The sequence below is a fragment of the Alligator mississippiensis genome, chromosome 1 (assembly GCF_030867095.1).
Source record: "Alligator mississippiensis isolate rAllMis1 chromosome 1, rAllMis1, whole genome shotgun sequence".
In the NCBI taxonomy this organism is placed as follows: Eukaryota; Metazoa; Chordata; order Crocodylia; family Alligatoridae; genus Alligator; species Alligator mississippiensis.
This window is the reverse complement of record NC_081824.1, coordinates 292300567-292317173: the sequence shown is the minus strand read 5'-3', so window position 1 is coordinate 292317173 and position 16607 is coordinate 292300567. Positions and strand designations below refer to the sequence as shown.

The window sequence follows — 16607 nt, the reverse complement described above, 5'->3', positions numbered from 1 at the left end:
AGTTTCAGCTCATGTGGGAGCCCCTCTGTCCCACTGCACATCCTGGTTGCCCTTCTCTAGTGCACATGTGCCCCGGAGGGTTGCCAACCCTGTTTGACTCTATTCTGGGATGTTTCATCACATGATATAATGACATTACAGTGCAGACTTTAGGTCAGGAAGGCAAACGCACATTACTATTACATTTTAAAAACTCATTGGGCTCCTGTATAAATTGGATTCAACACTGAGTATTTAACGACTATTGTCTATCTGTGGGGTGACTCTCAGCAGTCTCTTGGAGATTTATCTCTAATTCCTGGGGACTCTAGGGCAATCCTGGAGTCAGTAACCCTGGTGATCCAGCCTTTCAGGCTGAAACCTTAGACTGGGAGACCTCCAGCCCTCACAGAGGGCCCAGCCGTTGCCCTGCATGAAGTGCCTGGGCATTAGTGCATACACACAAACTGACTTTCTGACAGCAAAGCGACTTTTTAAAGTTGACTTAACTGTCAGAGCGTACACACCTATGTGCAGCAGAGTTGACTTAAATGTGGCACCAGATAATATATCTCCAAAGGGGGTGTGTGTCCATGTGTGCCCCTACAGCATTCACTGTTACTTGCTGTATTAGGTAAGCGACTTAGCTCACAGTATGGCTGCCACAACCTCAGGGAGCTGTACGTGTGCGCGTTGCAGCCTGACTTAAGTGAATTTCATACATCTCATAGACATTAGGGGCTGAAAAGGACCTCCCGAAATCATGGGGGCCAGGCCTTTTGAAGTCTGCTGGGGTCAAACGATCCCAGCAGGATAAACAGCCAGCCGCCTTTTGAATGAGGCCGGAGACAGCGCTTGCCCCACCTCTGGGGGGAGTCTGTCCCTGGACACGGGCTGTGAAGCAGGTTCTCCTGATGCCCGGTCTAAATCCGCCTTCCAGAGGTGTGTAGACCTAGTGCTCCGTAGTTAAGCTCCCGGGTTTTTGGTGAAGTCGCCATTTTAAGTCGACTGAGGAGATGTGTGGGCACGGGACGAGCGGGGTGGGGGTCGCAGGAGTTGAGGCCGGTGGGGCCCGACGCGCAAGCCAGTGTCCCGGCTGCTGTGCCGGGTGCGGAGGCACAGGCCGCCCGCCTCCGCTGTGCGCGCAGCCCCGGCAGGCGGGAGGGCTGGGCGGGGCCGGCCGGTTTGCGCGCCAGATCTGCAGGGCGCTGCCCACAGGCGGTCCCGGCTCGCGCTGCAATGTGTGCCGCGGTGCCCGGCTACTCGCCCGGCTTCAAAAAGCCGCCGGAGATGCTGCGGCTGAAGCGGAAGAGGCTGCGGAGGAGCGAGGTCGCCGCGCCTGGGGCTGCCGCCGCCCGCAGCCCCGCCAGGGAGCCCGGCCCGCGCCCCTTCCCCGGCCGGCGCAACCCCTTCTCCAGCCTGGACAACGCGCCCCGCCCGGCCCCGGCCCCGCGGCGGCCGCCCCCCGGCGCCAGCACCCCGCACCCGCTGTGGCAGGTACCGGCGGTGTCGGTCTGCGTGCGGGTGCGAGACCTGGGGTGTAAGTTGTAGCCGTGTTGGTCTAAGGACGTAGGCAGACAAGGTTCCTTGCGTGAATTTGATATCTTTTATTAGACCAACCAGGTGTGAGTCCAGCACACGCAGGCACTGGGCCCCTCTGCTCTGCTGCCTCAGTCTGCCCGGCTCTCCCCGGGGCTCCAAGCCTCTGCCCACCCCGTGTGCGTGTTGGGGGCGGCATGCCTCCAGGCTGCCTCTCCTTTGTAAGCCTCGTGCTCAGGAGTCAGCACTCGTGGTGGAGGTGATCATCTTGTACTGGGCCAGCTACATTTTTTGCAAAAAGGAAAACAAATTGTTAATTGCAAGCTTTTGGGCACACGAGCCCTTCTTCTGGCATCGGGAAAAAAAAATGGAAGTTCTCCCAGGTAGATATAGGCGAGTTTCTTTGAGTAGATGTGATATCTTTTATTAGACCAACTGAATAGGTTGAAGAAAGAGGCTTTCGGAGTTCAAATTTTCCACTTTTCTGGCAAATGCTGAAAAAGCCTCTAAACTTCAGTGCATGGGTATGTAGAAAATGTCTTGTTAATGCTACCAGAGGGTGAAATGTTCTAGGGTGCGCTGCTGATGGTAGGTAGCTCTAAACATTTTTCTTGAAGTTTCACTTAAAAGTCAGCCTTGAAATGAAACTCAGTTCAGTTCAGTCCTTTTTTAAAAGTAACAGGTTTTTTTTCTTCTATTTTAGCTCTTGGATCCTCTTCAAGAAACTAAATCCACCTTGGAAGAAGAGTATTCTGAAGTAGATTTTCCCACATTAACAAAAGTATGAATCCTTAATTATTGCCTTTGGGTGTGTTTAATATTCCATCGTGCTCATAAGAACTTCATTTTTAATGTTTTTGGCTTTGGTTTCAATGTTGGGTCGATTTTATTAGAGCATAAACATTCTCAGAATTGATCTTAAACTGCCTTTGAAGCTCAGGGTCAGGTTGTCATCCACTAAAAACAGGCTTGCTGTTGTATTGGAACAGAAGAGGTTCTTTATAGTTTACCCACCTTGTGGCTCTTATGCTGTTCTGTATTGTTGGTTTCATTCTCTACTAACTAATCACTCACTCCCCCTGTTGTTATTTGTCTTTCATGCAGCAGAGAAGAAAAAAACACACACACAACCTTTACCAACTCTAACTAGGGTTAAGACAGGTGTGACTGACTTTTTGAGGCTGATTAGATTTTAGGCTAATAGAGCTGCTGCTTGAGAAAATGTAAGTTTAAGCCAACTCCTATTAAGGGATCAGGAAGAACCTTTCTCCAGGACAGCAGGCTATCGCATAGCTGCCTGCAAAATATTTCTTGCATTGGGTAATATTCAGTTGCTAGCAGTGATGACCAAATGAGATGGTGCTGGTCTGATTTGATATGGGAATTCCTACTTGCCTATTACCTTCTTGATAAGCTGGCTGAGGGCAACATCCTGAGGGACAACCAGCATGGGTTTGTCGCAGGTAGGTCTTGCCTGACCAATCTCATCTCCTATGACCAGGTGACCATATATCACCTGGACAAGGGAAAAGAGATTGACATCATATATCTGGGCTTTAAAAAAGCCTTTGATCTGGTGTCACATGATCTCCCCATGGAAAAATTGGCCAACTGCGGCCTTGGCTACATCACAGTCCGATGGCTGGGGAATTGGCTCCCAGGTTGGACCCAGAGAGTAGTGGTCGATGGTAGTGAATTATGGTGCTCCATGACCAGTGGTGTCCCCCAAGGCTCTGTCCTTGGACTGGTTTTCTTTAACATCTTTATCAACAATGTTGACAATGGTGTCAGAAGTGCTCTGGCCAAGTTTGCCAGTGACACTAAACTTCGGTGCATAGCATCCGTACTTGAGGACAGCTGGTGATCCAGGCCGACTTGGAAAAGCTTAGTAAGTGAGGAGATACAAACCTGATGACATTCAATACCGATAAATGCAAGGTACTCCACCAGGGAGTGGGGGGGAATGCAGCATGCTTATAGGCTTGGCAGTGCTATGCTCACTAGCACTACAGCTGAAAGACTTGGGGGTCGTGATTGACCACAAGATGAACATGAGCCACCAATGCGATGTCGCAGCTGGTAAAGCAAACAAAACTCTAGCTTGCATCTATAGCTGCTTCTCAAGTAAATCTCAGGATGTCATCCTCCCGCTGTACTCAGCCTTGGTGGGGCTGCACCTGGAGTACTGCATCCAATTCTGGGCTCAACAATTCAAGAAGGATGTTGAGAAGCTTGAGAGAGTCCAGAGGAGAGCCATACACATAATCAGAGGGCAAGAGATTAGGCCTTATGAAGAGAAGCTAAGGCTCTGTTCACCAGAGCGCCCCAAAGGACAGCAAGGACTAACGGTCATAAACTCCTCCAAGACCATTTTAGGCTGGACATAAGGAAACATTTCTTTACTGTCTGATCCCCCAAGGCCTGGAATAGACTCCCTCCAGAAGTGGTGCAGGCACCTACTTTGGACTCATTCAAGAAACGCTTGGATGCTTATCTTGCTGGGATCCTTTGACCCCAGCTGACTTCCTGCCCCTGGGGCAGGGGCTGGACTTGATGATCTTCAAGGTCCCTTCCAGCCCTAACGTCTATAAAATCTATGAAACGTTAATGTACACTTTAAAAAATAGTGAATAGGCATACTTCCAAAAGTCTCTTAACGTGTCAGTGAAAACAACTTATTTGGATGAAAATCTACTGTTTGTGATCCAATCCCAGGAATATGCTGCTAGTGTACTAGAGCTTGAAAATAATATTGACTTAAACAGTGACTTCAGCTAGTGTTCTAACAAAAACAACAGAAATGTTTTTGTGTCTTCTCATAAAACTTTCCCTAAACTTAACAATTCATAATATGCACTTATAAATGCATAAAGGCCCAAAACGTCATAAATTCACATGAATGGCTCGCAACACAAGAGAGACTGGGCATTTTTACTTTTACCATGGTAGCAGCTGGTTTGTAATGGGTGCTTTTGTCAAGATCAGTAGAGATGAACATTTGAATTTGCAACTATCTTCATGCAATGGCTATATTTCAAAACTTAGAATTTAGTAATATGGGTATCCTATCCATGGTCTGCCTCATTCCATATCCTATTGCTGTTGACAGCTTTTATCTAAGCATCCAGTGCTAAGCTTGCCTCATGCCTCAGGCTAGATCTGGCCACCAGACTCCTTATGAGACAGATTTAGCCCCAGGCACGCAATGGTTCTAGTTCTGAGCATGCAGTGGCAGTGACAGCGGCAGCTCTGGTTCTGGCACAGGGCTTATGGTGGTGGCTCCAGCGTAGGGTGATGGCAAGGCTAGCAGTGAAGGAGGTAGGGGGAGTGCATGGACCAAGTGGTGGCTTGCCACAGCTGTGGTGATGGGCCAAGCCACTGCAGGGCAGCCCAGGTTGTATCAGCCCTTGCTCGCTCTCCTGCTGCTGATTGCCATATCCATTGGGACTCAAGAGCCCCAGATTGTGCAGCAGCCATTCTCCCTGGCCACAACTCCCAACTTCTGGTTGCCTGCTGGTAGTTCGGCAGGCTGGATAGAGTGGTTCCTTAGGCCAGATGCAGCCTATGGGGCATTATGTTTGATGCCCCTGCTTTAGATGAAAGACAAGGAACTGCTTAGTGGCTAGTTAGTATATTTCTCTAACCCTGTCAGTGGGTAGCACAAGGGTTGATAGTTTTTAGGTTAAGTATGCTTCCCTCGCGTTAACTTACATTGTTTTTGTTTTGTAAGGATCACCATTTACCTGTTCCCGTACCTGATGTCCCCTCCTCACCATGTACAGAATTTCCTGTAGACTGGAGTATTAAAACTCAAATTCTTTTCACTTCCTCCCAACCTTTCACTTGGGCAGAACATTTAAAGGCTCAAGAAGAAGCACAAGGGTTTGCTCAGCACTGTAGAGCAACAGAAGTTAACCTGCCACAAAGCATACAGGTAATCTGTCTTCTTCCTTTATTGGCTATGCGGCCCAGATTATAGGTAACCTTGCAAGTTGGCTACTGATGAAGGAAGCAAAAGACAGGTTTATATTGACCTTATAATGCTTACACCCCAAAACACAAAAACAAATGCTTGTCCCAAAGTCCATCTCGCTACCTGTGACAGCACAATGTAGACCCCCACATACCTGCACTGGCTGGGGAGACATAAGAGGTGGGGAGGAAGGTGCCATGCAGGCTGGCAGTAGGTCTTGTTTAATTCTCCAAATTTTCCTCCAGCCTATACCCTATATTTATAGATGTCTTATTCTAAATATTCTAATAAATGTTCTCTGATTGGTTTTATTTAAATGTTTTGGTTTTACTGAAACTTTGGGAGCTGGACTGAACCAGGTTTCTTGCGGACTTGAAAATTGTCAGTTCAGATTTAATTCTTTGGGAAAGTAAATTGGAGGGTTTTTTATCTTACTTCCTATGCCATAGTGGAGTGCTGTTTCTTCTTTACCTTAGTTTATGGGCTTCTCTGACAAGGCTGTTTTATTTTTACAACTTATCTAAGAATCTTAAGACATTTTTTAAAGCAAAATAATATCTAATACATTTGGTTATATCAATTACTACTACTAATATTTTAGGGTAAAGCTGTTATACAGTATATTTGGATTATTTAATGTATGGTCCCTTATACTATTTCCTTTCTGGAGTTGTGCTCTAGTAGTTAATTGGATCTCATTACTGGTTTAGCTGGACATGTTGATTGCTTCCTTTACTTTGCTGACCAAGCTGGTTGTCACATCTGCAAAGGTTCACTCTGTGGTCACTTAGAAACAGGCTTTGGGGCCTTCTGCTTTGCCTTCTGCAGCTTGGCCTGGGTCCCTTGAAAATGGCCAAGGTTGGCAACAACTGGGATAAGAGATTGGAGTACCTTGTCCAGTTTGAGAGAGGAAAACTCCTTTTAAATATTAAATGTAATGCAGAATTTTGGGGAAAGAATTGAAAAGACTCACTTGCACAGAGAATAGCCCATATTGAGCAATTGTTGTGGCTTTACCAATGCCAATTCCTTCATGTAAACAAAGGTGACTCTCACTTGCAAAAACTAAAGCAGCAGAGTTTCTCTTTCTTGGCTGCGGCAGAGTTTCTGAGCTGCTGCCCATTGTTTTCTGATGTGGGATTATTCAACAGTGTAGGTAAACTGGTATTTTAAAGTGTTTAAAACCTTATCAGTATTCCCTTCTCCTGCAAGTGAGGCATTATGGATCTCATCAGGTGTTAATTTAAATCTAGGAACCAAAGCTGTCCACAGAGCTTCGCTGTGCATTCCAGCAAAGCCTTATTTATTGGCTTCACCCTTCACTGCCATGGCTGCAGCTGTTCCCTCGAATTGGAGCAGATAGGAAAATAGCTGGAAAGGCTAATCCTTGGTCCCATGATGAAGAACTGCAACAAGTTCTAATGAGTGAATGGTAAGTTAATTAGATTGAAGAACTTTATCCGTTGTTTCTATGGGAAATTCTTTCAGCAAGGAAGTTTGCTTTATGGATCTCTGTGTATTTCCACTTATGTAGTCCAAAAATGCTAATGCTGAGCTGTACTGGAAAAACAGTGTCTGGTGCAAGTGCATGAGAGTTTGGCATGAGGGTGATCCTACTCTGAAGAGGAACAACTCTCCAGACACCTCTGTTTCTTTGTTGCAGTTTCTTAGAAAGCAGGCTCCCTTTTTCCATTAAGTCTGCTTTTCTCTCTCCTCTCTCATAGGAGGGCATAGAAACATCTGTCTGGTGTCTTCTGCATCTGAAATAGACTAGCTCACTAAGCTGGTGTGCAGTTTGATAAACCTTTGCTGCTTATACTAGAAGGGGAAGAGATGTTTGATGTTCTAGGCTCATCTGGTATGTCTGTAGCAACAGCCTCAGAAATACAAACACTAGACTCCTTGCCAAGGTTTTCTGACACTAGACCCAAGATGCACCTGGTTATTCTGGGATCAGACTGCCTTTCTATCACGGGCCTTCCATCTGATTTTTGAGAACACACCCTTTAACTGGTGCTACTGCTGAAATCAAAAGTAGGACCAAAGACTGAAACAGCACTGCCTCCATAAGCTTCAGTAGCTTTGGTGATGGCATAAAAAGTTCCCAGCTTGTTACTTGAGTATTCATTATCCTTTCCCTTGGCACCAGCTCAGATCTGTCTGCTGCTGCTACACCGTCTACACAGTGCAAGCATAAAATGCATTTTTATCTGGAAAAGACTGTTGTCTAGGTTATTTGTTGCATGTGATAAAAAGCACCAACTGCCAAGAACAGCTTCCCCACTTTGCAGGAGAGCACTGCTCTCCTTTCTCATCCCTTCCCCTAGGCATCCCAGGGAGACCCAGGATTCTGCAAGAAGCAGGGAGCTTCAACACCATTTACTTAAGCTGTCTCAGGTCTCCCTGGGATGATTCACACTGCAGGGGAATGCCCTCCATATCTTGCATAGTCCTGGGGAGAGGCACAAATGTAATGCCTGTCCATGGCCTGAAGCAGGCTGCCTTGGAGGAGAGATTTTTAGCAGAAGTTTGCTAAATACTTTCCAGATACTGCTTCCTGGATTTAACATTGCACTTTGCCCAGGTAGGTGCAGTCCTGTCCTGTGAACTTGTATTTTGATGAACCATTGGTTATTAATCTCCCACAAGTGGGACTGCCCAAAGCTCACGGGGGCACAGAAGGGAGTTGGTGAGGAAGTTCATCATGGGGGCACAGAAGGGAATTGGTTAAGTTTTATTCACCAAGGCGCCCCCGGGGGTTACAAGAAACAATGGCCACAAGATAGCAGAGAGCAGATTTAGACTGGACATTAGGAAGAACTTCTTCACAGTTCGAGTGGCCAAGGTCTGGAATGGGCTCCCAAGGGAGGTGGTGTTCTCCCCTACCCTGGAGGTCTTCAAGAGGAGGTTAGATGAGCAACTAGCTGGGGTCATCTAGACCCAGCAGTCTTTCCTGCCTATGCAGGGGGTCGGACTCGATGATCTATTGAGGTCCCTTCTGACCCTAACATCTATGAATCTCTCTGAGCAAGAGAGGCTATATGACAGCGCACTGAAGTTCTGCTGTTCTTATCCACCCATCTTTCCTTCTGTCTTGGAGTGCTGTATGTTAGGCTTCTACAGCTTTAGAGAGGGATTTGAGACAGTTGCAGGTATTCTCCCTTTTAAATTGGACAGTGAGATTCCTGCAGTTTCTCACTTGCCACCCCCAACCTGCCACAGGCCCCCCATGGGAGTTCTACAGCTCCAGGGAATGTGCAGAGGAAACTTGAAGAACAGTAATTACTAATAAAGTACCCTTTCTGATGGCTACTTAAAGCAGACCTGAAAAGTTTTTTTTTCTCTCTCAAATTCTTTAGCCACATTAGATGTGTGAGGTTAAGACTAAAGCTACCTTATTGTGCTGAATGCCCCTCCATGTCTGGCAGCTTTTAAAAATTTACTAGCAGGCTGCTTTTACCATTTCACACATGTTAAATCACTTGTGAGTAGATGTCTCAGCACACCTCAGGGCCACGTTATCAAGAGACCTCTATGCTGGATGCCAAGCACACTTGAAAATCTGGCTGTCAATGTTAAAGGTATTACCTTTCAAACTTGATTGTGACAAGGTGCATGTTTCCTACAAAATCCTACAAATGAGTAACGTTTCACGGAGCATTTCATTATTAGAGATCTAGCTAGGAATTTAGCAGGTGGTGAGGAGGAATTAAAGATGGAAATAATCACTGTAAGTATATTTTACCAACTTGCAGGTCCGTCAGTTTTACTTCCCTGTATAACCTGCTCAAAGCCAAGCTTTGTCCCTACTTCTATGTTTGTACCTACCAATTTACTGTGCTGTTTCGTGCGGCTGGCCTTGCAGGAAATGATGGTATCACAGCAGTCATTTCACCCACGACCAGGGGTTTAAGAGAAGCCATGAGAAATGAAGGTAAGATGGAGCTTACATTTGACTAACCTACCAAACTCATTTAGCATGCAAAGTGTGTATATAATCACTTATTTGCATATTTTCTCCATTCAAGGTATAGAATTTTCTTTACCTTTCATAGAAGAAACTAGAAACCGAAAGCAGAGAAGTTCTGAGACAAACTTGGAAGCAGAAGTTGCTAAGAATTCTGAAGTAGGCAAGCACACTGAAGATGAAGAGTATGTAATCTGTCTGAAGAGTCTTGATGTTTTAATCTAGTAAATGCTGATGTGGACTATTGCTACCTTAACAACCTGAATCTGTATTTCCTAGGGAACAAGGAGTGAGTGATGATGAAGAAAGTTTTTCTTGGCTTGAGGAGATGGGAGTTCAAGACAAGATTAAAAAACCAGCTGCAATTTCTATCAAACTGTATCCTTTACTTGAGTTTCAGGATATACAGGATATAGAATCATAGAAAATTAGGGTTGAAAGGGACTTCAGGAGGTCTTCTTGTGCAACCCCCTGCTCAAAGCAGAACCATCCCCCAACTAGGTCATCCCAGCCAAAGCTTTGTCTATCTGGGTCTTAAAAACCTCCAAGGATGGAGTTTCCACAACCTGTGGGGGTAACCTGTTCCAGTGTCTTACTACCCTCCTAGTGAGAAAGTTCTTTCTAATATCTAAACTTCCCTTGCTGCAACTTGAGACCGTTGCTCCTTGTTCTGTCATCTGCCACCATTGAGAACAGTCTAGCTCCATCCTCTTCGAACCTCCTTTCAAATAGTTGGAGGCTGCTATTAAATCCCCTCAGTCTTCTCCTCTGCAGACTAAATAAGCCCAGTTCCCTCAGCCTCTCCTAATAAGTCTTGTCCCCTAGCCCCTGAATCATTTTTGTTGCCCTCTGCTGGACTCCATCTAATTTGTCCACATCCTTTCTGTAGTGGGGGGCCCAAAACTGAACACAGTACACCAGATGTGGCCTCACCAGTGCTGAATAGAAAGGAATAATCACTTCCCTTGACCTGCTGGCAACACTTCTACCAATTCAGCCCAGTATCAGCCTTCTTGGCAACAAGGGCACACTGCTGGCTCATATTGAGCTTATTGTCCACTGCAACCCCCAGGTCCTTTTCTGCAGAATTGCTGCCCAGCCAGTCAGATCCCAGCCTGTACCAGTGCCTAGGATTCTTCCATCCTAAGTGCAGGAGTTTGTGCTTGTCCTTGTTGAACGACATGAGATTCCTTTGGGCCCAGTCCTCCAATTTGTCTAGGTCACTCTGAATCCTAGCCCTACCCTCCAGTGTATCTACTACTTTCCCCAGCTTAGTGTCAACTGCAGACTTGGTGAGGGTGCACTCTGTGCCGTCTTCTAGATCATAGATAACTACATTGAACAAAACCGGCCAAGACCAATTTTGAACCCAGCACAAATCCCATATCCACAGAGCCAGTCATCTCATAAAAGGCAATCGGGTCGGTCAGGCATAACTTGACCTCGATGAATCCATGCTGACTTCCTAATAACCTTCTTCTTCTCCAAGTACTTAGAAATGGATTCTTTGAGGATCTGCTCCATGATTTTCCCAGGGTATGAGGTAAGGCTGACTAATCTGTAGCTCCCTGGATCCTTTTTCCCTTTCTTAAATATGGGCACTGTTTGCCTGTTTCCAGGGGTATCTAAGCAGCAGCCTGCAGGATGCATATGGCCCACAAGGGGTTAATCCCATCCGGTTTGCCCCCCTCTCCCCCTTCCCTACCCCCCAACTTCTCCAGCAGCAGCAGGAGTAGCTGGGGTTTCTAGACTTCCCCCTCCTTCCTCCAGCTTTCACTTCCTGCCCCCATCCAGGGGCTGGCACAGCATGGCCTGCAGCACCAGGGGAGTCAGCAGGATGTAAGGGGTGCCTGTGCAGTCTAGAGGCCCATGGCTCATATTAGTATGGCTCCTGTTGCTGCAGCCCATGTGTGTAGCCCTTGGATGCTTAGAAGTTGCACAGCCTTGAGCTATATACTGTATTTACCAAATCCAAGGTGACTTTAAGATGAGGCCCCCCCCAGTAATTAGATACTGTACATGGAAAATTTTGCCTAGCACTTGCCACTTCTGTTCCCTGCCTTCCTGGCCGCTTGCCTCCCCGCCCTGCTACTGATTACCCTGCAGCAGCTTTGGCTTTGACCTCAGCCAGGTAGCAATAGCAACTCCAGCTCCATCCCTGGCAGGTCAGAGTCAAAGAAGCAGGAGTAGCTCCCCTGCCTCTGTGTGGTCTCCCTATCACTACCCTCAACCCTGCACTGTACTCCCCAACTCCTCCACATACACACATATACCATGTAGTCTCCTCGGTGCTGCCTTCAGGCCATGCACTGGACTGCACTCCCTACACCACATGATCTCCCCTGTGCTTCCCCTCCCCTGCACAAGGTTTCCTCCCATGCTTTCCTTACCCTGCCCCATGAGCCCCAGCCAGGCAGCATGGGCTCTCCCGCCCCATCCCCAGCCTTGGCATTCGAATTCAGGACGAGACTCCCTCAACTGGTTAAATGCGGGGGAGAACCTAGTCTTGATCTGTAGCAGTGACTGTATTGATGCAAATCCATTTTAGCAACACCAGATCAATATGATCATCTTAGAGATGCCAAAGAAAATAATTGCAGGTATTAAAACTGGAAAACAGACTGGCTTCAGTGAAGTCAAGGGTTAAGTTTAAGCTATTTTTTTAGTTCATTGCTCTTCAAGAGAAAACTCTTAAAATTAGCGTAACAGCTTTTTTTTTTTTTTTTCAGTGAATTCTTATGTGGCTTTTATTCTTGCTCTAGTGTATTGATGATAAACTTTCTACATTTTTTTTTCTTTGACTTACCAACATAGCTGTAAAGAAAAACATGAGGTGCAAATGGATCATAAGCCTGAATCCTTGGCATTGGTGCGAGGAATAAACGCATTCACTTTACTAAACTTCTTGATAAATTGCAAGAGTTTAGTGGCCAGTGCAGGTCCTCAAGCTGGGCTTCCACCAACGCTGCTGTCCCCAGTTGCTTTTCGAGGCGCAACAATGCAAACACTCAAGGTAAATAGTGTAGGAGAAGGTTAGTAATCACTGTGCAACTGAACTATCAGTTTTCAGTGAAGAAAAGTTACAAGTTTCTTTACTTGAAGTCTAATATACTTAGGTAAGTAAGGTTATCCTCATTCCTTTGTAGGTGTTTGCTAGGGTTAACACTTATGCTGTTAAAGCTTGACTGGGTTAGCATATTAATTGCAAATCACCTCTGCTGGAAAGTCAGTTTTGGGGGTGAAGATTTGGTTGTATAGTCTAACCTTGAGATATGAGGGGTTAAACATGTAGCCTTCCCTATTTCTAATACAGTTGTTCAGGTGTTCGCTTGAACATTTCCACTGTACAGAACTGACGATTTAGTCTAGGAACAGACAATTACTTGGGTCTCTCTGTGGGCCAAATAGGCATTTCTGGGGAGCTGCCGTGGGCCAGTCAGCATTCCACCACCCAACAGTTCCTCAGCACCAACAGCACCCTGGCCAGAGTGTACCAGCCAGAACCTGCACATATAGCCCCAAACCCAGCCTGCTCCATGCCCGGTCTGGACCACCTGTCCATGCCAAACAGCTGTTGAGCAGAAGCTGCTGTTCCATGTGGGGGGAAAAGCAGCCCTTCCCCTTCACTGCTGCTGTGCACTTCTTGCAGCAGCTGCCTGGAACCTGTACCTGGGCTAGCCTGAAGCTTCTCTGTCACCAGCACCACTAGCTGGGCTGCCCAGCAGGATAGTGATTGCAATGCAGAGGACCTGCAGGGCAGCCTGGGTGCAGACTTTGGGCAGCTGCAGCAAGAAGTGCCCAGCAGCAGTGAAGGGGAGGGGATGCTTTTCCCCTGTGTTGAGCAGCAGCTGCTGCCTGGCCACTGTTGCTGCTCAGCATGGGCAGGCAAGTCTGGAGCAGGTGCAGGGCAGAGGGGTCAGGGCTGCATGTGAGGGTCCTCACCAGTACCATGGGGCTGGGGGCAGTAGAAGCCAGGACTGCAGCTGGACTGCTTTTCTAGGCAGCCCAGGGGACAGTGATATATGCTACAGGCTGGATGGCACCTGGGCCAGGCAGGCCTGAAGGACCCACTGCAGCCCCTGGTAAAGTCACTCTGGATCTGGTTCATCCCTGCTCTAGTCAGATCTTGAGGAATTCCCACAGTCCTAATTTTAGGTAGGATGTGAAATAACTCCTTGCCCCATCTTGCAATTGTGCTACTAATCAGGATGTTGCAACCTAGTTCCATTACTTGTTTGTTCTGCCTGCCTAAATCTCCTTTTTTGAATGTGCAATTGCAGCACCAGACAGTAGAATTCCTGCATATTAATAATGGGTATAAGCTGGGAGTGGGAATGTCTATAAAGAGCAAATAATAGCCATGCCTCATAAGGGCAAATGGGGTATTAATAGGTAATATCTCTAGATTGCTTTGACCACACTGAATTCAAACCATTACTGAAATGTAAGGGCAGATGTCAGTTGAGATGGATCAAATACTAATTTGTTTTGTCTTGTATTTAGGCTCGAAGTATAAATGTGAAAACCCAGGTGCACTCAAGTTATAAGGATATATTTAGTTTGGAGATCATGGGCCCTGTCATGCCTCATTCCCTGCACTCATTGACGATGCTGCTCACATCTGCCCAAAAAGGAGCCTTTTCTGCTGTACTGTACACCCATGAGCCCACAGCAGTGTTTAACACTAGTCTTGACATGGAGAGGATCTTACATAAGGCAAGTAGTGTGAGAGAGAGCCCTTCCTTTAGGATTAATACTTTTTATTACAGCTGCTCTTCCCTTGATGTATTAGCGAATGCCTAGTTATCTGCCACTTTGTAATGATCACGTTTAGTTAATGGCATTGTGGGCGGTGGTAGTTACAACAGCAGAAGAGGGCTTTTACTAAACTGATAGCTTTAAAACTAGAGTCCCTATGACAGTTACAGCTATTCAACATTTTTTGTTCATAGGCAGAGAAATGGGTACTGAGCACAATTCATTGTTACATGCCTATTGCAAATCATTTTTCACAGGAAACTTTATGCACAGACCTCACTAGATGTGGACTACATCCTAAAACCTTGGATCAACTGGCTGGGATTTCAGCATTGGGGAAGTCTTCTATAAGATTCCTAGAAATGAAAGACTATGTATATACTTGGAAGTCCTAAGTGCATTATTTTAGCTGATGGAGCAGGACTAGCTGTTATTTTATCAATGTTCTACAGATGCTGTTGAGCTAACCCAAACAAATGTGGTCTCCTGCAAATGTAGCCTACTTATAAAACCCCTTCGATGTAACAGATGAGAACTTGTACATAACAGCACTGGTAAGGCAACCTCAGGTAGAAGAACATTTTAAATCGTCCAGCAAGATCACTGTAGCTGCTTTCCAGCTCTGAAACATCTTCATTTTATGCTTTTAAAATAAACTTTTTAAACTAAGCCATCTTGAATGTTCTGCTCTTTAGAGTTAAAGTAGAGACTCCATGTTTAATTAAACTATAACAGGATCACTTCTAAAAAAAAATCTGGGGTGACATCTACTGCTGCTTTTGTGAATCTTGCTATATTTATTCATGTAGTGCCCATTTTAGTTTTAAAAACATTAGCACTTAAGCTTTTTACTTCATTATTTTTACTTACCTAAAATTCACAGGAAGCAGATCTGGCAACTAGAAGGATTTAGTTTGGTAAGATCAGCTGAATAATTTGTCTTCAGAGTACAAACATGGACAGCTTTTGCTTTTTGACATGCTATTCAGCTAAAATCCATATGTGGATTTGAATCGCGCATAGCGGTGGCAACATTCAGATTTACCTAGTTGCTTAACAGGTACCTTGTCACCTCATTCCATTCTGAATGAACTCTACACCTACCAGAAGTGCTTTAAAACTAATAGTAGTCTGCAGGATACCCTCGGTTTAGTTAAGAGGGACTCTGGTACTGATGTGGCTACCTAACCCTCTAGAACATTTTACTGTGTGTTTGGTGTTAGAACCTGGATAGTGACCATTAAAGTAGGCAGTTCTGATCTCTGTTATTACAATTTTTAAAAAAGTCAGTTTCTTAAATGCCTCAACAATACCAAGCATTTCATCTGTATCAAGTCTGAGGGGTCAACCACTTTTAAGCTGGATGGACTATATAACAGTGACCCAAAGAAAATCCTGATTTGCATATTAGCAGCATTCTAGCATAATTTAAGATGTCTGAAGCACCAGCATTTTAAACTATCAGAATCTACTAATCATGTACAGATAGAGCTGGTCTCATGCTGCAAACAGCCATAATTAGTGTAAGACATGTCCAATCTGAGTGAAAAATGCAAACTTCATTACAAGAAACCAGTGCCAATGATTGCTTACAGCTGTGTAATCTCAAAACATTAACACTTAAGATTTTAATAATAAGTTATCCATTTACACTTCTATATGCACTTGATTAGGTGAAAACTAAACTAATTTCCCATGGATATTTGTGCAACATCATTCTGAAATTGTGACTTAAGCCTGAACTTTTCCTTTTCAAACAGACAATTCCCTTCCTTACACGTCCTTGTTAGGCTGTTGCCTTCCTTAAACAGTATTTAGACTTAAAGTTTGTTTGAACTTTAAATGCTAACACAGCAGACTAAGTTTTACTTGCACTACTTCCAAAGGTATAATGTAACTCTTGCACCATGAACAAATATGACCAGTGACACAATCACTACTAAAGTCATACTTATTTTAAGCTGTCCAGGTATATTGTTACTGTGTCATTTTTGGGTGGACAGCTAGGTAAATAGATGCTAGTTAGTTTCTGGCACATGGAAAGGTGATTTGGGAGTGCAATTAAGCAAGAGCTGCATGTTCTCACTAGTTAAGATATTTATATTGTCTTCTAAAGTTATATAGAATGGTTCAGGAGGTCTGCAGCCACAGGAAGACCAAGATTTCTGCTGAGCAAAGGTTTCTTCACAACAAGGAAAGATTAAAACTTTTTTAATGAACACTGATATTCTAAAAATAGTTTATGCAGCAAGGTATGGATTCCACATTCATGCAAGCTGCAGGACCCTTCTTACTTTCATAGCCTCTCTAAAAGTATGTTGCTTTAAGACAGCTAAAATTCTGCAGAAATGCATGGTGTCAGGTACAAAACCAGTTCTGTGCCATTCTCTG

General features: G+C 45.2%; 1 protein-coding gene across 1 annotated transcript; it reads left to right on the top strand.

The window, feature by feature from the left end:
* The first annotated feature begins 1172 nt into the window (after positions 1-1172).
* DONSON (DNA replication fork stabilization factor DONSON) lies at positions 1173-14885 on the top strand. The gene is made up of 10 exons (XM_019476077.2): positions 1173-1476; positions 2222-2299; positions 5249-5452; positions 6745-6923; positions 9247-9425; positions 9520-9643; positions 9738-9836; positions 12273-12471; positions 13962-14174; positions 14474-14885. Exons 1-10 carry the CDS (start codon positions 1219-1221, stop codon positions 14609-14611), a joined length of 1671 nt encoding a protein of 556 aa, XP_019331622.1. The 5' UTR covers positions 1173-1218; the 3' UTR covers positions 14612-14885.
* Positions 14886-16607: the final 1722 nt, after the last annotated feature.